Here is a 21,142-nt window from a genome sequence, read left to right on the forward strand (position 1 = left end):
ATGCCAATTATTCATATTTGAGCAGAGTGTGACTGTATAGTTTTTATTCCACAGATGTCCCGAAATGTAGACTATTTTCATTTTAATATATTATAACAGCATATTACTTAAAATAGATATATTGTGTTGAATATGTTCTTATGAAACTATAGGGCTGATTGTTAAGGTTTGAGGAGATTGTATGTTTTTTTTTTTATTTGACTCTTGACCCAAAAATTTCAACACGCTAAAAAAACGTATTGGGAAATTAAAAAAGCATGTATATACTTTGTTCGTTTTTGGAAAGGAAAGTTATTATAGTTTGAGCACGTATTTTTTTATTTCACTGTTGGCCTGAAATTGAATTTAATTTGGGCTTCTTTTAGACATTAAAAACCCTTTTATTACTTTTAATCATTACTTTTTTTTGAAGTAATCAAGTTTGTTTCACACATGGGAAGAAAATCTAGCAATTAAAATATGAAACAATAAACATTTCCTTTGGTTTTCATGGGTGTATAAAAAAAAAAAATTGCTTGTCTCATTTCCGGAACTGTGCCCATGTTTGAGTAAAAAGACTCATAAATAATGACAAGTGCTTTGACCCCCTTGACCCAAGCAGTCCATTTACAATGATGAATTTTTCTTGAACAGCTTTATTTTATGGGGCTTGCATGGTGCATGATGTAATTGATTTTTTTCTTTTTTTTTTTTTTTTTTTTTAGGTGCACCCTTATTTCACAACACCTAATTTAACTGAAAATCTCTCCCAATAAGTCAACGTAGCTAATTTAAAAATAAAAGAAACCACTCCATGAGGGTCTCTGCTGTATTTAAAAAAAAACTATGCATATATATTTTATTTTATTTATTTTTTTAAATATACACTGCCCGTTATTAACATTTGAGCATATTATATTTTATTCCCCCTTGTATTCCTGACCAAATATTTTGTAGCTTTTTGCCTTGTGTTTAATTTAGGCTACTTTAACACATAAAAAAAAATAAAAATTATTACTTTAAAAACGTTTACATAAAATATGTACTTTTTCAACACACATATTGCCAATTATTCATATTTGACCGTAAAATACTGTTTTTTTTTTTATTTAATTGTTGGCCCACAAGTTAGATTTTGGTTTTAAATATCATTATTATACTTAAAAATTGTATATTTGAAAATAATATGGAAAACATAGTGCCAATTGTTAAGCTTTGAGCAGATCATATATTTTTTCATTTTACTGTTAACCCCTGTTTTTTTTTTTGCATTGGGTTCATTTTGGTCCAGTTTTGGATAAACATATTGTATTACTTTAAATAAATTTTACCTGGGGGAAAAATTTTTAGAAGAATTCTATCGTTAAAAAGATGATCGATCTTTCGTTTGTCTATTATATGTTTATATTTAACTAATGTTGAGAAAAATATACAGTCAGTTATTACATTTTGTAACATTGAGGCTAATTTTCCACATTTTAAACATGGTGTATTAACTTTTTAAACTTCATATTTACTGAAAAAAAGCCTTTTATTTACATTGTTAACATTGCCATAGAAACACCATTCTATACTATTATCAGCCACATGTTTTTTTTTTTTTTTTTTTTTTTTACACTTGGAAAATTAACATGCTGATTCCCTGAGTCGTCATTTTATTCACAAACACATCACATCCAAAAAACCATTTATATCTTATTAAAATTCACAAACAATTTCAAGCTTTGGTAGTTAGGAACACCAAACCATTTACCCTCTTCCCTCCTCCTCCTCCTCCTCCTCTTCCTCCTGTGTTATTGGAACTATTGTATAAAAAGAAAAAAAAAGAAACGTGTTGTTGTGTGAAGAGTCCTGCTGCAGCGTGTCGGAGTGCTCCGTTTGGTTCCGAGTGTTTGGTGCCACGTCACTGGCTCACAGTCACTTGCTGTATATTTCTGATGGACGGCAATGTGCTCATAGCCTGTGTTGGAGGGGGCTGGGGGTGAGGATGAGGATGGGGATGAGGGTGGGGATGTGGATGTGGATGAGGGTGTGGATGGGGGCCAGGGCCAGGGCCAGGGCCAGGGTACAGGGCACCGTGGATGTCCGTAGGACTGAGCGAGCCGGGCACCGGCAGGGGGCTGACGGAACCCGGGTCGCTGTGCACGGAGCCCCCGCTGCCGTCCGACTGGCCCAGCTTCTTCTTGATCAGTTTACGCTCCTTGGCGCGGCGGTTCTGGAACCAAATCTTTACCTGTGGACAAGACACACACACAAGCACACAGTTTGTTTTATTTTGTCTTGTTTTATTATTTATTTTGTTTTAATTGTTTAGCTTTTGTATTTTATTTTATTGTATTTTTAAATCGTATTTTACTTTATTTGTTTGTTTATTTTTAGTCAATTCCATTCTATCTTATTGAATTTTTTATCTTATATTTTATTCCTTCATTCTATTTTTTCATTGATATGATTTGTATTTATTTAAAAAAAAAAAAAATTCATAATGATGTTTTATTTTTTTCTCATTTTACTCAGTTATAACTATATTATTAATGCATGTATTTGTATTATACTGTATATATCTTTTTTTATTTCTTATGTATGGATGCACTAAAGGAATGGGAAATGAGTTACTTCATTAAATAAGAAGACACTACTTATATATTATAACATTAAAATGATTGAATAAAGTTGTTCACTTGACACAACACACACTTGTTACTATCATATATTTTATTGTCCATCCATCCATTTTCTTCCGCTTCTCCGAGGTCGGGTCGCGGGGGCAGTAGCTTCAGCAGGGAAGCCCAGACTTCCCACTACACAGTCACTTCCTCCAGCTCTTCCGGGGGGCTCCCGAGGGGTTCTCAGGCAAGCCGAGAGACGTAGTCTCTCCAGCGTATCGTGGGTCATCCCCGGGGTCTCCTCCCGGTAGGACGTGCCTGGAACACCTCACCGGGGAGGCGTCCATGAGGCACCACGATGCCCGAGCCACCTCATCTGGCTCCTCTCAATGCGGAGGAGCAGCACCTCTACTCTGAGCCCCTCCCGGATGACCGAGCTTCTCACCCTATCTCTAAGGGAGAGCGGAGGAAACTCATTTCTGCTGCTTGTGTCCGGGATCTCGTTCTTTCAGTCATGACCCACAGCTCGTGACCATCGATGAGGGTAGGAACGTAGATCGATCGGTAAATTGAGAGCTTCGGCTTTCGGCTTAGCTCCTTCACCACAACGGAACGATACAAAGTCCGCATCACTGCAGACGCTGCACCGATCCGCCTTGCGTTCCATTCTTCCCTCACTCGTGAACAAGACCCCAAGATATTTGAACTCCTCCACTTGGGGAAGGATCTCATCCCCAACCTGGAGAGGGCACTCCACCCTTTTCCGACTAAGGACCATGGTCTCAAATTTAGAGGTGCTGATTCTCATCCCAGCCGCTTCACAATCGGCTGCGAACCGTTCCAGTGAGAGTTGGAGTTCACGGCTTGATGAAGCCAACAGAACCACATCTCCAAAAAGCAGGGATGCAATACTAAGGCCACCAAACCGGACCCCCTCTACGTCTCGGCTGCGCCTAGAAATTCTGTCCATAAAAGTTATGAACAGAATCGGTGACAAACGGCAGCCTTGGCGGAGTCCAACGTTCACTGGAAACGAGTCCGACTTACTGCCGGCAATGCGTACCAAACTCTGACACCGGTCGTACAGAGACCGAACAGCCCGTATCAGGGGGTTCGGTACCCCATACTCCCGAAGCACCTCCCACAGGACTCCCCGAGGGACACGTCGAACGCCTTCTCAAAGTCAACAAAACACATATATATATATATATATATATATATATCAAATGAATAAATAAATGTCTTGTTGCTTGTTATGTCCAAATGTAAATGTTCAAAAACATGACCATTTATATTTTAACAAAAGTAATTACATTGTATAGTTTTCATAATTTGCCTCACATGAAAATACAGGAATTTTTTTGTGCATTTTCTTTTTTTTTTTTTTTTTAACGTTTGGTACTGTGTTAATCGAAATACTGACCATAATAACTATTTATTGCCACTTTTTTTTCTCTTTTAATGTGTTTTAATAACACTAACTACAAGTGACTAGGTAACCAAGGCTTGACTTATTTTAATTCATTATAATTTTTATTATTATTATTGATGTCTTTAGATTTCTTATTATTGTATTTAAATTATGGGTTATGGGTTTAAATTATGTCAGGTATATCTGACATTTAACCAATTTCGATATTGTAATAATTCAATCAGTGACAATGCTGACTGAATGATTGCCTCTGTGCATTTTTTTTCTTTTCGTGTGGTTGATATAAGTATTGCCATAAAAGTAACTCGAAGTACCTAAACAAAAATAAAAAAGGTTGAACTACTTATCCAAACACTAACAATGCTAATTAATGAACTTTTTTGCTTTGTTTTCTTCAACTTGCTTGCAAAAAATGGGACTAAATTGAAAAGTCAAAAGTGTGATTTGTGCTCTTGATTTTAATCGTTTGTGTGGTGCGGACATGCACCTGTCTCTCGGACAGGCCCAGGTTGATGGCCAGCTCGGCTTTCCTCCTGATGGTGATGTATCTATTAAAGTGGAACTCCTTCTCCAGTTCTAGCCGCTGGTGGTCTGTGTAGACCACCCGGTACTTTTCCTTCGTCCTTGTCTTCCCTTCACGTCACACATGGAGAACAAAAACATGCATTACCGGTTATCATAGAACTGTGTGGGAAATGATCCAATTTCACTTCAATGGTCCAAATTTATTTAAGCCTTAAAAGTAATATATAATTCTTCACTGATCTGTGCCAGCGATCAGTGACGAGCACTATGCCAAGCCGTTGGAGCATTTATTCCATATCCTTGATATCTAGCTTCAGGTCCAAGTACTAGTACACTTTGTCCTCACTAGTAAGACAGTTCTGCACACTAGTAAAACTGGATAATAAGATGAATACCAAGGATATCGAAGAGATGCTCAAAGGGCTTTCCATACTGGCAAACAATTAAATGCTCGTCCACAAGCACCACATATCATCTTTACTTCAGTGTACATAATTTTTGTGACATTTTGTGTGGCGGTGTTCCGTGATTTTTTTTCTCCAAGTCAAACATACGCTTCAGGTCAATCAATGTTGGGAAAGAGCACGAGTAGACTGCCAGGCCTCGTTGGACTGGAAAGAGGTCGCTTTTGGCATGCCTTGACCAGCCCTATCTGCCGTGAGCATCAAATACGCATCTGTGCTCTTTGGTCTTCACATACGCAAATTTCTGCTTTGAAGTGGACCTGCAAGTCACTCACAAGGCTTTTTAAACTCTTGCAACACACACACACACACACGCACACAAAACAAGCCAGGAAATACGTAAAACCAGTCCCCAACATTTGTGCGTAAAACAACTCTGTTTTGCAAGTCTGCACATACGCAGTCAGAAGATGGACTAGGCCATTGCATGAGAAGGGGGGAGGGAGCAGGCGAAACTATCATGATAGATGAGGCATTTTGATGTGTTTTTTAGCACGTGAATTAAGACTAAACCAATAGTAATTCCTTTAAATCGAAAAATAACAAACGCTATTAATCAGTTTTTATGAGATGATTGGGGGCTGTTGGAAATCTCGGGGCCCGAGGCAATTGCTTAGGGTCGTCCACCTTTGTGAGGCAGAATACTCTCAGCAAAACTAAATAGTGTATGTAAAACCAAAATATAAAATACATTAGCGTGACTTTGGAAAATAGAATGCAGCGTTTGAAACATTTTATATGCAACGTAACGGGAGACAGAAACGGGCTCTGCGACGCGTCATCAACACGTTGGGTGCAAGGAGTCTCTTGTTTACAAGTGAACCCAAGACATGCTCTGTGGCGGTGTTCCCTCTGTGTTGTCTTTTTTCTTTTTAAACATGGTGCGACGTTGCTGTGTTAGGGGGTGCAACACCGCCTCACATAATCGCAAAGGGAGAAAAAGTCGACAACAGGCTATGTTTTTATGTTTCCTGCAAGGTTTCAGAGCTTACAAAGATGTCGGATGGCTTGGTTGTCAGCTGTAAGATGAAAAAACATATTACCTTCAATAATATCACAACAACAACTAATGCGTATTCCTTATATTTCCATTACGGGATGTAAAAAAAACTACAATATCTGGATTCTGTTCTTTTCTCTCCTTTCATCATGCCACACACAGCCAAGTGCTCATTGCAAGCTGGACCGTTGTATGTGATTGCTGATTATTTTAATTGATTGTTAATTATTTTCAAAGTAATAATTTTAGCTGGGTTAATATATATATAAAACACACATTCTAGTTGTTTTACCTCCACGTACCTTCGCCTGAATGACGTGTTGACAATGACAATGCAAAGCGGCTCCCAAGCCCTATACAAGCCTCTTCAACCAGTTAGTGAGCGATTGCGCAATCTGAGATGAGGCTTGCTGCTTGCTGCCGCGCTTCAAGTTTATGTATGTATTTAAAAAGGAAATATACAAAGTTCAGCAATTTTCATGAGGGAATCAATATTGGATTTTAAAAAGAAAATCCATATAAATCAAATATCAGAGAACTAAAATAGAATTTTTTTTAACTTAAACATTATTTGTTTATTTTTCTAGTCTTTATGATACAGGTGAGGCTGTGCCTGCCCTGTCCCTGGTATGAAATGCGAGCAACATAATAGATTGTGGCCACAAAATACTCAATTGTGACCACAAATTGGGTACAATGTGCGCATAAAATACAAACTGGTAGCCACAAAATACTAAATTGTGGCCACGAAGTAGATGTAACGTGTACATCCATCCATCCATCCATCCATTTTCTACCGCTTATCCGGGTTGGGTGGCGGGGGCAGTAGCTTTAGCAGGGACGCCCAGACTTCCCTCTCCCCAGCCACTTCATCCAGCTCTTCCGGGGGGATCCCGAGGCGTTCCCAGGCCAGCCGAAGGACGTAGTCTCTCCAGCGTGTCCTGGGTCGTCCCCGGGGTCTCCTCCCGGTGGGACATGCCCGGAACACCTCACCAGGGAGGTGTCCGGGAGGCATCTGAATCAGATGCCCCAGCCACATCATCTGGCTCCTCTCGATGTGGAGGAGCAGCGGCTCTACTCTGAGATCCTACCGGATGACCGAGCTTCTCACCCTATCTCTAAGGGAGAGCCCGGACACCCTGCGGAGGAAACTCGTGTAACGTGTACATAAAATACAAAATATCAATATTCGTATCATTCCCTGATAGTTGGGTAACCAAATGGAGCGCACCTTCTCAAGAAATGTGAAGGTGAAGGCATAAGATGTTTCTCGGGAAGGTTCGCTCGATTTATTTACCCACACATCCAAGCTGGTCATGGGAATGCTAAAAATACAAGTTGTATTCTGGGAGCACGCTATACATATTGTGTGGCCACAAATTATGTACTGACTATTTCAATGCCTAGTACACATACAGTATGTGTTGTGTTTAAACTTTTATGAAATTGTCTAATTCTTTTCTTTTATTTAAACCAGTATCCATGTCAATAAACTTAAGTTTCAATGTGAAACTGAACTATTATACATACACATTACGTATAGCGACCGTAAAAATTGTGTCCCGTAAAATACTGGCAGCTTGGTTGCCAGCTTGTTATCGTTATTTTACAGCTTCGCTAACTATCGCCAACTTTACAGCGTGTTACTCTAATTATTGATTTCACTGAATTGCAGTATAACGCTGGCAGCAGAGTTTCCAGCATTTTTACTGTTGTTTTACAGTTCACTATTGTTTCGTACTTGGCAGTATTTTACAGTTTTCTCCAATTTCATCCATTCATTTTCTGTACCGCTTATCCTCGCTCAGGTCGCAGGTGTGCTGGAGCCTATCCCAGCTGACTTGGAGTGAGAGGCGAGGTAAACCGGTTGCCAGCTAATCGCGTGTTTTTGGAAAGTGTGAGAAAACCAGAGTACCTGGAGAAAACACACGCGGCCTCGGATAGAATATGCAAACTCCGCACAGGAAGATCACAGCCCGGATTTGAACCCACGACCTCAGTACTGTGAGGCAGATCAGTGAATTCATTACTGTTAAAAATATACATAGTCTGAAAAGTGCTGTATGAACTCTGAAAGTCCACATGCAGGGAAGTCACAGTATCTATAAAGTCATTTCACCCTAATCCCAAATACAAACCAATGCTGTCATTTTAAATAGAGTATTTTACTGGCTGAAGTCATCACTTTCTTTACAGTAACACATTCAGTATTATTTAAACGGCTCACAATTTGAATAAACTTATACTGAAAGCGTTAATGAAAATGCCGCCATGTAATAAAATCACCGTACTAAAAGAGACTTAACAGGGCAGTTTGTCCCAATTAAAGGAGGGTTAAAAAAAACAAAAAACGGATTATCGCACTTTAATTTTCAATGCACTGCCCCTTAAACAGACATATTATTTCTTTCAGTAAACAATACATCAATTGTCTGGAAAGATTCTGTTGACTGTTTCCTACACAATAAAACAGAATATATATGAGCATGTGTCTGTGGCCTGGTCATGGGAATTCGCAACGGTTGAATCAAGGCAACTGGACTGTTCTTGTTTGTTGAAGACGTCTAAAATGTTACATTTAGATTCGATTCGTACTAAAAAAAATAAAAAATAAAATAAAAAACGTATGAAAGTTAGAAAAAAATATATAGTATATTATATATATATATATATATATATATATATATATGTGTGTGTGTGTGTGTCCAAGAAACACAAGGCATTTCTCTAGTATTTTGTTCAGTATTTGCGCAGTGTTGATTTTCCAATCCATCGCAAAATGCAATACCATTTATGGTATATTACCGTATTTCGTGAAAAAAATGATAAGCTACAAACAGTATGTTAGTGCCAGAATTAGACTGTTTTTTTTTAAACAGCACTTTGTTGCCGTGTACGCTTGCAAGTATACAGTGGAACCTCTATTTAACGGACCTTGATTTAACACAGTTCAGATTTAACGGACAGAAAATAGTGTCCAGCTGGAACTCAAAATCACCAATGAGGTAAATTTCAAACATTTTAAAGCTTTATTAACATTTTATTTACAACTATTTTTTTTTTTTTACATTACTGGGTGTTTTTACACTATGAAAAAGTACAAAACAATAAGTTTGTACTGGACTATTGTTTTTAGACCACAAAAAAGTGCTTCAATTTAACAGACAATCTGATTTAACGGATGACCCCCCCCCCCCCATCCTCCCCCATTAGTCCGTTAAATCGAGGTTCCACTGTATGTACTTTGTTCTTTCTTATTAATATGAGTGCTTATGTGTCAAATTTGCATCTGCTAAACAAACCAGCCCATTAGCCCTAGTAAATAGCAAGAAGGCAAATACCTATCCAAATGAATTAATAACTGATCTTTACTGTTTAGTACAATTGAACACCCCTGGATGATATTTTAGCATTCAAAATATTATTTGTGTTAAAAAAAAACAACAACAACAACAACATGCAAAATCATACATACAGTGATAGGTGAGTTTCCCAACCATATAGTTACTTATGTTTAGTTTTAAAATATACCCTCACTGAACATAATATACCGTTAGTACAAATGATTTTAATTCGATTTCATTATCCTCCTGGGATGAATAGGGTGTACGTGCGCGCGCGTGTGCCTCCCTCCCGTTACAACTATAATGTCACGCAAGTTTGTAAAGTCGTGTAATAACGACGTGTTGCGCACGCTGCTGCAGATGTGTGAAAAGAGAGAGGAAGCGAGGCTGCATATCAAAGCGAGGCGAGGTGTCGAAAAGCAACTTGGATAGACCGCGCGAGATGACGGCTCGCTCACGCACGCACGCACGCACGCACGCACGCACGCACGCCCACGCGGCGCGCACGCAAGCCAATCATCACGATTTCCCAGGGCAGGCATGGGTGGGATTAACATGACAAGGGGGGCCTGCATGGCGCCTTCTCCTCACACCTGTGACAAGGCAAAAGACGAGTGGGAATCCCGTGGCTGGTGCCGGTGGGCATCGTCATGCTTATGGGACTCAATATGACGTCACGACTTGGCTTTCGAGAGCAGGGCTGCACGGGCAAATTGGAGAGTTCACATATAAAGGTTCACGTTTGAGTTTTAAAACGGGGCCGTGTGCAAAATGTGCTTGTAAGAAATTCCCAAAAAAAAGATTAAAAAAAAAAGGTCATTTTATTAATGAAACCAAAATCAAATGATCATATTGTGCTTTATTTTTTACTAATATTTTAATCATCAGACCATGGTCATTCATTCATTTGTAGACCAGAAAAAAAAAGAGAATAAAATGGGCATGTAAAATACATCATTTTTAGAATGAATAAAAACATTGATAAATGTACTTTTATTATTTCCTATTGTATGTTTTTCATAATAAATTATCTTCCATTTGATTTGAATGACTCAAGCCTATAGTTCATAAATGTACACATTATATGTTATTCTACTAATATTCTTATTTTATTATTTACAGTAAATAGTGAAAAAATTCTGTTAAGTATGAGGAAAAAATATTTCTAATTTCTAAAATGGTATTTTTTATAGATAATTAAATTATAATTCATTCAAACCTATAATTTCATAAAATCAATACAGAGATGTTAAATGTTTGTCAAATACTTTATTCTATGAACATTTTATTTGATTATTTACAATAAATTGATCAACCAAGGATTTAATGTGATACATGAATACAAAATGAATGGAAAATATGGACAATTGTTTTATATTTAACAATAAAAAATAGTTCTTATTTTTAAATTATTACAATTTATAAAGTGTTGTATTATGGCTCATTGAAACCAATTACTAAAATATAAATACAGAAATATTAAATGTATATGTCAAGTACAAATACGTTTGTATTTTATTACAGATTATATTATTTACAATAATTCAATGACCCATTTTTAATTAGATGAATAAATAAAAAATAAATAAATACATGTCAAGTATGTAAAATAGTTTATTTTAACTGCACAAATTATTTCTCTTTTTTTACATTTTATTATTCATGTTATGACTTTCACCTTATCCCACCAGTGATCAATTTATTAACAAATACTCCAATCAAATAAATACATAAACGTTTAATGTACTATATGTCAAATTATTTGCTGTACTAATTTTATTTTTCATTATTTAGATCAACCATTTAGTACAAAATGCCAAGAGTCATTCAAATGCTTGGAAATTTGGGCAAAAGAATAAATAACTATTTTAAAAAAATCTAAATCAACCATTAACAATAATTGGAGTACAAGAATAATAATAAAAAATATTATGATTGTGTTTAATATTATGATATATTATCACAACATCTCTACATACGTGTTCAACAAAACAAGGGTTATTTTTATGGGATGGGTGGTTTGTTTTTAATATTAATAAATCCAATTATTTTCATTAAAAAGAATATTTTCTCTAAAATCTTTTCTTAATTCATAATTTTCATGTTTTAACTAATTGTCTGACAGGAAAACAAATCAGTGTTCCACTGCATCAAAAATAATGAGCTTTGCATGGTCCAGTTCCATCAATTGTAAACTACCGCAAACGATTTTATTAATCATTAAACAGCCACAAAATTTCTTGGCAAATAGCTTTTTGATCCTGCTTGTTATAATTTTTCAATACATTTATATGTACACAATTTATTTGAGCGGGTTTCCATTCCTGGGAGGAACCAGATTTCAATTTGGCCCCTGAGCTGAAAGAGATTCAGACTAAGGGAACCAAAAATGGTCCACAAAATAACTTTTAGAAACCAAAGACGGCTCCTTGTTCGTTTCGGGATGTGGAAATGGAGTCTTTAATAAGGGAAATATATTGAGAAGAACCAAATATGCATGGCTCCTTTGCATCTTTAAAGGTACAAACATAATGTAAAGGCGAAAATATAATGTACTTTATTGGGGAAAAAAATCACTGTTAGCAACCAAATATGGTGCCTTGCCATGTTTAGTGTTGACTACACTATTTAAATAATAATAATAATAACTTTTAGGAACCAGACATGCTTCTTTGTCAATTTAAGGGTGGAAAAATATTCTCTTTTACTCGACAAAATCACTGCCTGGAACCAAATACAGTACGGTTCATTGTCCTTTCAAGTAAGTCAAAATACGTTTTCGTAAGGGAATTATTGTTCACTGTCCTTTTGAAGGCATAAAAATGCACTCTTTGTTAGTGGAAAAAAACCCAACAACTTTTCGGAACCAAATATGGTTCTGTGCCCTTTAAAGAGAATGACAGTGCACTCTTTATTTGGGAAAAGTAACTTTTAGCAACCAAATATGGAACCTTCTTGTAAAATATGCTTTTTCATAAGGGCAACATAACTTTTAGCGAACAAATAGGGTTAACTGGCCAAATAAAGTTGAAGAAATATTGTTTGGAACCAAAAATGGTATCTTGGCCTTTAAGGTGCAAAAGCACACGCTTTAATAATGGATAAGTAACCACATATGGCCCCTTTGTCTATTTGATATAAAATACACTCGTTGATTGGTAAAAAGAAATTTTGGGAAGAAACTATGTACTGTTTTAAGGAATACAAAAAATACCCTTTAATGAGGGAAAAATAAAAATCCCTGTGAGAAACAAAAGTTTTAGGAACCAAATATGGTACCTGGCAGCATCCCGTGTGCAAAAACCACTGTATTAGGGATCAATAACACAAAAACATATCCATTTGAGGGCATTCAAATACACTCTTTAATAAGAGGAAAATGCTCTTAAGGAACCAAATATGATTTATTGCTCCATAAAGAATCCATATTCAAAAGGTTAACTAAACTCTTTAATAAGGAGTACATGACTTTAAGGAATCAAACATGGCCCTTTGCCCTTTTATGGATGTAGAAATAAACTCTTTTAAAGGGTGGAAATAACTTTTGGGAACCAAATATTTCTCTTTTCCCCATTAAGGGTGCAAAATTCGGTTCTGCGAGGAACCACATATGGTAATGTACCATACTAATAATGTAAAATTCACTATTCAGTGACTTTTAGGAGCCAAATATGGTTATTTGACCCATTGAGAATGTAAAATACACTCTTAATAAGGGAAAAACAACTTTTAGGAACCAAATATGGTTCCTTACCCCTTTTAAGGGTATACAAATACATCCCAACGTAGGGGGGAAAAAAAACAATTTTAGAAACTAAATATACTTCAATTCCCTATTAAGAATGTAAAATACTCTGTGAAAAAAAGAGGGAAATAATTCGAAGGAACCAAATGTGTTATCTTGCCCTTGTAATAATATAAGATATACACGTTAAGAAAGTGGAAAATAGCTTAGCAAGCGTGCAATGGTACACACTTTAATAATAATAATACATAAAATGTCATGCGTGTAAGAGTGTAATTACTGTACAGTTTTAATGGAGAGGAAAAAAAGACTTTTAGGAACCAAATAAGGTTCCAGTGCCCTGTATTAATAATGTAAATTACACTCTTTAAAAAGGGGGAAATAACTTCTATAAACCAATTTGCCCTATTAAGAGTGCAAAAATGATGACAGAAAAACTTTTTTTTTCCCCCACGTCACGCTGCCAAATTTGGTCTCATGCATGCATTTTTTCAGGAAATGAGCTCTTTTCTTCTTTTTTTTTTTTTTTGGCGTGCGTATCTGTCTCACCTGTGGAGGAGGACTGCGCCGTTTTGCTCATCCACTGGTACGAGTTTCGCCTCTCCCGGTCCGGCGACACGTCCGGCGGCGGCGGCGGCGGCTGCTGCTGCAGGAGGGCCGCCGAGGCCGGCGGGGGCGGGTGCATGTGGGTGTACTCTGCGGCCGAGCAGTAGGCCACCTGCGCCGGCGACGAGTTGTTGACGGGCGTGGACTGCAGCGCGTTCGGGGGCCCCAGGCCGTAGGCGCCCCATTCCTCCCGGGGACCTCCGTACGCCGACGGCCCCCAGCTGCCCGCCGACTGGCCGTGCGAGTCCACGTTGGGGACGTGATGGTATCCGCTAAAGTCGGGGTACTGTGGCGAGGACACAAAGTTCTGCGGGGGCAGGTTGATGCTGGATCGCCGCACGGGGCCTTGGTGATACATGCCGCTCTCTTTATCCAGTATGTATCCCACATACATGGCTTTTAGGTCGCGCTTGTATGAGGTTCGACTCGCAAAAGATTCTAAGGGGACATGCTTGAAAGGAGAAGGGGGGGGGGGAAAAAAAAGAGAATCCTCGTGAAAGTGGTCCAAAATGGGGGTCCCCCCCTCTCTTTTTTTTTTTTGGAAAGTCCTTGCAGCGCGTTGCTCCTCTCACATGATGTGCTGCTGCCTGACAAGATGCCACCAAAGTCTGCCTGCAAGCCAGCAGCCTCGACGTCAAATCCTTTGTACATTTGCATCCAAATGAAAGTGCCCCCCCCCCCCCCCCCCCACACACACACACACACACACACGCGAGGGGGCACGTCATCAGGTGACAGTGGGCCCTTCTCCCGAAAAGCATACATTCATTAACATGGGAGGCGCCAAAGCAAGCACAGAAGAAGAAGTTGGGCAACAGATGCAAAAGTTTGGGGTCACCCCGAAAATTCCATGAAAGCACACCGCCGGTTGGGTCACTTCTTAGAAACGCTCCTTTTGTCTTTGGAAAGAAAAACATTGCTTTCGTGTCCTCATTATGGAAAAAGAAAAACATTGGAAAAACATGAGAATATTTCTACGTGACCTATGCATGTATAAATATTCCTAATTGTCCTTTTTTTTAAAAAAGGAAAAAAAGAAGCAGTTTATTTTACTACAATAGCAAAAAAGGCTGCACTTCTGATTACAGAACATTAAATTAAGCAGCAATACAGCCAAGACGTTAAATGTGGTCGTGCTTCTCTTTTGAAAATAAGAACATTTCGAAGTGACCTGAAACTTTTGAATAGCATCAATACATTAAGCATGCACAGTGTATAGATAGTCACTAGATAGAACATCGAATTTAAGTTAAACGAAAAGGAAATAACAATACATTTAACGCCATGAATGAAAACATAATTCTTCTCCCTTTAGTCCAAGTGCGAGTGTGTAAACCCTCGATCCACTAATGCTTTTCTTTCAAACGCAAATATTTGCTTGTGTTTCTTGCATGGACTGTAAAATGTTGCGTTTCTGTTGGTTTTGAATTTATATATATATATATATATATATATATATATGAAATCTGTTTGCGTGGCGAGCCTTTGCCAGCGTGCCAGCTGACAAGAGGACGATGGCTGCAACGTGTCTTATTGAAGACAAGAATGGTGCACGTTTGCAAGTTCCACGCTCCCGATATTTGTGAGCTTATTCACTCGCAAACGAGGTGCAAAGTATGAGAGACCCCCACCCCACACGCCACACCTTTTTTTTTTTTTCTTCTTCTCCTTCCTTGAACCGTGTGCTGCCTTCACACCTCAAGGTCGCACTTCACAGCTAATTCCGGTTACAAGGATGACCCCCCCCGCCCCCCCCCCCACCCCACACGCCCCCTGCCCCCGACCCCCCTTGTTGGCGACAGCCTGGCAAAAGCTCTTGTTGCACCTCCATAATCCACAGTGCAAAAAAATGACTGCAAAAATGGAATCAATCGCATTTCGAAATTCTTTCAAGGGCTGATGAATTTGTCAGGTGACTAATTGGCTCATAAATGTTGATGTTGTTTCTTTATTGGCTGCAAAATATTTATGAGCGTCCACTGACAGACAGCATTTTTTCTCTCTCTCTTTTAGTCCTCTCCCTTTTTTTTTTTTTTTTAATAGAAGGACATTAATTAAGTGAGAGGCGTTTTCACTTGTTTGTTTGTGGTGTTTTTCCTCCGTTGCGCCGCCACTTATGAGAGGAGAAGAAAATGACCTGTAAAGCTGTCACTTGTGCAACCAAGCAGCCAATCCTGGACAAGAAACCTGAAACGACAAGGAAAAAAAAAAAAAAAGATGACATTATAATGACATTAAGTGTTATAACTTGACACTTTCTTACAGTAGTTCATGCTTAAAATTCCAAATTTTGTCCAATCGCTGCTGCCCTCTGATGGCCTTTTTTAAGACACGGGCACACAGGTTATCAGGTCACCTGCCATGTGACGAGTGGACACAAGGGGGCAGCATCGTTCCGTGCACAATGCACTAGAAGAAGTTTTTTATTTTTTTTAATTTTTTTTTTTTAACACCAAGATCTAAAACATCGTGACCAACATTAAAATGCAGTAGTGTAGTAGGCCCAAGTATTAATAAGAAACAGGTTTTATTCCTAAAAAGTACATTGAATGCATGCCACTGTAACATTATGCGGTGTGAGCATTAACACATAAGAAAAACTCGACATGAATAAGGATTCCATTCAAATATCTTGTGCCAAATATTAAAAATAAAAATAGTACCTTAATAAATGTTGCCTCTTATTTGGAGAATGGTGCGACTGAGTCCTCTTTTCATTTCCTCACAGTGTTATGCGATATTTTCTCATTAATTGACAGCGAAGCGTGAGAACAAGCATTCAGGAATACTTAAAAAAAACGGTTTTAATAAGTTTAAATGTGTTTAAAGCATGACGGAGGAGGGGGTAAAGCTGTTTTTCATTTATCGCTGGCGTTGGGCGGAAACCTTGCATCTCTAAAACCATTACTTTTCAGGTAACCCCCTCCTCAAAACTTGCTTGCATGCTTTTTCGAACCCCTTAATAATGCATTGTCAAAGAGCGCACGACGTTTTCAACACTTTATTTTGGTCACTAATTTGTAAAAATAACACACGCACACAAGAGGGGAAGGACCAATAGTATTCATTTGTGGAAAAAATACAAAATTGACCAAATTTGGACATTGGTGGTTTTGGCCCGACACCAACATATGGTCTCTCTATATTGCGGATCGTGGTTGGGTCTGGAAATGATCTTTCGTGATAAATTATGTTCACTCGATTATTGTTATTACTGCTGAATTTCCCTCATGAGATAAATGAAGTGTCTGTCTGTCTGTCTATCTATCTATCTATCTATCTATCTATCTATCTATCTATCTATCTATCTATCTATCTATCTATCTATCTATCTATCTATCTATCTATCTATCTATCTATCTATCTATCTATCTATCTATCTATCTATCTATCTATCTATCTATCTATCGATCTATCTATCTATCTATCGATCTATATTGACAGCGTTGCATAACTTGCGTGGATGTTGTCGAAGTGGCCACAGCGGGAGAGCATGTGAAACAGGAACATCTGCTTCTATTTTTAGACAAACACACAACACAACGCACATTGCGGCCTTGGCACGCGGAACACATGCCAGGCGGGATCCTGGAAACACATCGTATTTCTACGAATTGAGTCCAAGCGGGCCCAAAAATAGATCACAGAGACGTGCGTGCCGGAGTTAATGTGAGCAATAATTAATTCCATCCAGCATGCACTGTTGAGGAATTTACACATTCCGTAGGGGGTGATGGAATTACATCAGAGGACGGCTCAAGGGCTACATCTGATTTTTAAAACAGGCAGATGGGCCAGGTCATTTGTAGATGAAGTTACAAAAAAAAAATCATAAAAATGTGTATGTAATTAACAATAATAATGAATTGTCATTTTGTAATTGGATTACTGTGTTTGAGAAGGAACCTTGCTGTGAATAGTGAAAATCCGCAAATTGACACCCCCGAAAAGGTTTTTAATTGCCTATAGATGCCTCCAGATGGCGGCAAAGCATTGCTCGTGATGTTCCTCAATGCAAGTCAACCTTGTTTCTTGGCAACAAGATGGCGCTAAAACAATACTTTTATGTTAGACATGGCTTTGACCTGAGCATAAAAAGAGCGATAGGGGGGGTTTTCAGTGTCAAACGGAGGATACGCTTCCCCACAAAAAAACTGTGAACAGGCAAATAGATGAATACGCGAATCATTAAAAACGGATCTGCGAGTGGAAGTTTTTTTTTCATTTGTGTGTGTTTGCTAGCCAGCACTGCTTGCTCTCAAACAAGTCTTTCCAAATCTTCATTGAGTGACTTGAACTTATTCACCCACATGTCTGAGGCCTTCAGGTTAGCAAGTTCTATCTCAAAATGTCAAATAATGGAGACACCAGGGATGTAACTCAGGTCGGCTTTGTCCACCGCACGTCCGTGTGGATGAGTGATGAATTTGGAATTTAAACACATTCACTGCCATTGACGGCTTTAGACGTCAAATACCCATGTTAACTTGGAAGGCTGGCAGTGAATGAGTTTTGAAAGACACGAGTGTGCTCGTGAAATTTTCCGAAGTTCGCTCTGAAAGACTGCAGGAGATTAGATGTGAAGCCGGCTAGCTGCTGGAGATGAAAATGTTGAGCGAGGTCACTTGCTGTGCACGCATCTTTAAAGTTGAACCAAAGATTTGTTTCTAAATACACTAAATATGTTTGAAAGTAAGTTCTGGGAGCGTGCAAAGACTAGAAAAAATTTAATACTGAATTGTTGCGATATAGTTTAAAATAATTGTTTCATCATCTGTGTGTGTTTTAAACTGCCGATCATTTGGAAGCTCGGGCAACAATAAATTTGACCACCACAAATCTTCTGTATTTCCACAACATACAGGGAACACCACACACCGAAAACAAGTTTGTCCATAGGTAGATTTTTTTTCTTTAGCGAACTCAATGAAAAACTTGAATAAATCCTCCCCTCTTGTTGACCCTTTCATTGGCAAAACAGCGAGACTTTCCTCACGCAGTGTGTCGCCGGCAGGATGCACACCGAACTGCGATAAATGGCTTACGTCGATCTAAAATGTACGCTACTCCTCATCTTTCTTTCTTTTCGCCACCATCTTCGTCAAAACCTACCTAACTATTTGATTAAATGGAGGTACGTTTATTTCTTGACCTCACAACGACCCGGGTAGGATACCGCATTGTCCAATAAAAACAGTCTTGGTTTCTGATGCTAGTGCACCTGGAAGGACAGCTGGCATTGACGCCAGCCACCTGCGTTGCGGTAGAAAATGGATGGATGGATCAAAATGCATGAGAAAGTTTTATAGTTTGAACGTCATTAAAGATAAAAGGTAAAAAGATCAGCGGAATCGTTCATTATTTTTTCTTGTTCAGAATTGTCAGCTAAAATTGATCTGTCGGCCCTCAAAACAGCCACATGTGGCTCACAAGCCATCATTTCCACAGTCCCCACATCTACAGGTCTACGGCGGAGCTTCACCTATCGGCGAGGGGGTTATGAAACAATGCTGAGGATGATTGTGCGTTTCGGATGTCCTGCAAGTGGGTTTTTTTTGTCATTGGGAAATAAATTGAAGCTAAAGACAGGAAAGGTAAAAAGGATGCCCCTCGCCGCTGCTTTGCTTCTGTGGAAAATTACCGTTGCCAGCACGAGCCTGTTGTGTTTGTTTCCAAATGAAAAAAACATGACTGTCAGAACCCCCTCCGTTTCACCTCCTTTCCCCACCGACATCCTTCCCTTGTTTGTCCGCATGTGCTCATGGATGCGTGCGTGGGCGTGTTTTGCCACTCACCTCCATGTAAACACACCGGATCCTGTCAGGACCCTCAGAAGGAGTTCCCCTCACACACCCACTCTGTAACCGGCGTGGATGGAAAGCCGTTTGAGCATTTCTTCTATTGAAATGCAGCTTAAAGTGCATGTGCTAATACACTCTTTGTTCTCACAAAACAATTTAGCATACTAGCATAATGACTAGGGCGCAAAATATGTGTCTTGCTAGTCATGTTTTTTTCACTATTAGTGCCACTTTTAATAGCCTCCTTATCAAGCTTAAAGTCCATATACTAGCGCACTTTTTGTCCTCACTAGTAGGACAAATACACATTAGCAGTGCGGCAAAACTGCGCACTAGTTGACATCTGTGCGGTGCGGATTTTAAATTAGACATGGCTTTGTCCTGAGCACGAAAACAGCAAATAACGAAGAATAGTTTTAAAAAAAAATATTTCAATAGGTGATTGCACAAGCTGCAAATATGTGAGGAATGCTCTATTTACAATTCATATTGTTTACCAATTGTTTAATATAATAAATACGGTATATGCAAGTTGTATGTTATTCATCTTATTTTATTTTCAATAAATACATGAACCGACAATTTAATTTGCTAACTGAAAAAAACAAAATGCAAATAGGTGAATGTGCAAATATGCTGGTGTTCACTGAGCTCGTCAAGCTCTAGATGTTGACTAGGAGAATTTTAGGTCACTAGCAGTAGTACTAGGCGCGCAGTTTTGTCTGACTAGTAACATGTGGTTTCCCTACTAGTATGCTAAAGTTTTCCCACTAGTGAGGACAAAGCGTCTAATTATACATGGCCCTTAAACTGCATGGCAAGGATATGGAATATTTGCTCAGACGGCTTTCTGTATACGGGGGCACCTCGCTCCCATAGGAAGCCCAGTTTGTGGCGTCCTTCAGTCGGGACCACCGTGATTAAGAGTTCCTTCCTTTGTCCCGGAGAGCAGACGAGCAGCCGACACCTCATCACGACCGGGAAGCGACTCACCGTCCGAGGAGCGCCGCATTCCTGCCCCAATGCATGAATGAGTTGAGAATAAGAATGTGAATCAACAGGAAGGTCAAAGAGATCAGAGCTGAGCGGGAATTCTTACAACCTCCGACCTCGTAATTCACAATGTCCTCAGGGAAAGAAGTAGGGTTGGGTCATATGACCTTAAGATAATACCTAATGGAATAAATACAAAAAAAAAATGATTTTAAAAGCCAGGAAGAAGAGCAGATACAAGCAGCAGACAGGCAAGAAGCTTCCAAATAGCCACCAAAAACTTTTACTTATTTTATTGATATTTGGACGGTACCAATTATGTGGCTGAATTTCACTGGAATGCCGTTTTGTGAGGTTTCCAATCACAAATTTGGCTCAATTGGGCAGATTTATTTAGAATTATGTACTTATAATGTGTTAAAAATGTAAAAAATAATTTGGAGTAGGACTTAAGAACTTAGCTTAGCAACACCATTGCTCTAGGGCAGGGGTTTCAAATTCATCTTTGTCACGGGCCACATCGTAGTTATGACTTCCACCGGAGGGCCGCTACGACTGTGAACCCATACAAACGAAAGAATACCTCCTATAATTACAAACAGTATACACAACACATTGATGAATAACCAGTTTTGAAATCAGAAGCC

The 21,142-nt window shown here is 38.7% G+C and overlaps 1 protein-coding gene across 2 annotated transcripts; it reads right to left on the bottom strand.

The window, feature by feature from the left end:
* Window positions 1–1,567: 1,567 nt before the first annotated feature.
* cdx4 (caudal type homeobox 4) lies at window positions 1,568–21,057 on the bottom strand. 2 transcript variants are annotated; one of them, XM_061788595.1, is made up of 6 exons: window positions 20,605–21,057; window positions 19,497–20,516; window positions 15,839–15,888; window positions 13,645–14,313; window positions 4,505–4,650; window positions 1,568–2,212 (listed from the first exon to the last, which is right to left on the bottom strand). In XM_061788595.1, exons 4-6 carry the CDS (start codon window positions 14,093–14,095, stop codon window positions 1,883–1,885), a joined length of 927 nt encoding a protein of 308 aa, XP_061644579.1. In that variant the 5' UTR covers window positions 14,096–14,313; window positions 15,839–15,888; window positions 19,497–20,516; window positions 20,605–21,057; the 3' UTR covers window positions 1,568–1,882. The 2 variants fall into 2 exon arrangements, with proteins under 2 accessions (XP_061644579.1, XP_061644581.1); XM_061788597.1 differs by lacking the exon at window positions 20,605–21,057 and having other exon boundaries at window positions 19,497–20,580.
* Between the last annotated feature and the right edge of the window lie 85 nt (window positions 21,058–21,142).

This window comes from Phyllopteryx taeniolatus, chromosome 10 (genome assembly GCF_024500385.1).
Source record: "Phyllopteryx taeniolatus isolate TA_2022b chromosome 10, UOR_Ptae_1.2, whole genome shotgun sequence".
NCBI lineage: Eukaryota > Metazoa > Chordata > Actinopteri > Syngnathiformes > Syngnathidae > Phyllopteryx > Phyllopteryx taeniolatus.

What these genes read in the sequence shown, in the direction of transcription:
- cdx4 (XM_061788595.1), bottom strand. Translation starts at nt 14,095, where the DNA reads ATGTATGTGGGATACATACTGGATAAAGAGAGCGGCATGTATCACCAA. An exon ending in GGCGCAGTCCTCCTCCACAG is followed by an intron (nt 4,651 to 13,644) that starts GTGAGACAGATA and finishes TGTGACGTGAAG; the next exon opens with GGAAGACAAGGACGAAGGAA. An exon ending in TGGGCCTGTCCGAGAGACAG is followed by an intron (nt 2,213 to 4,504) that starts GTGCATGTCCGC and finishes TCTTGTCCACAG; the next exon opens with GTAAAGATTTGGTTCCAGAA.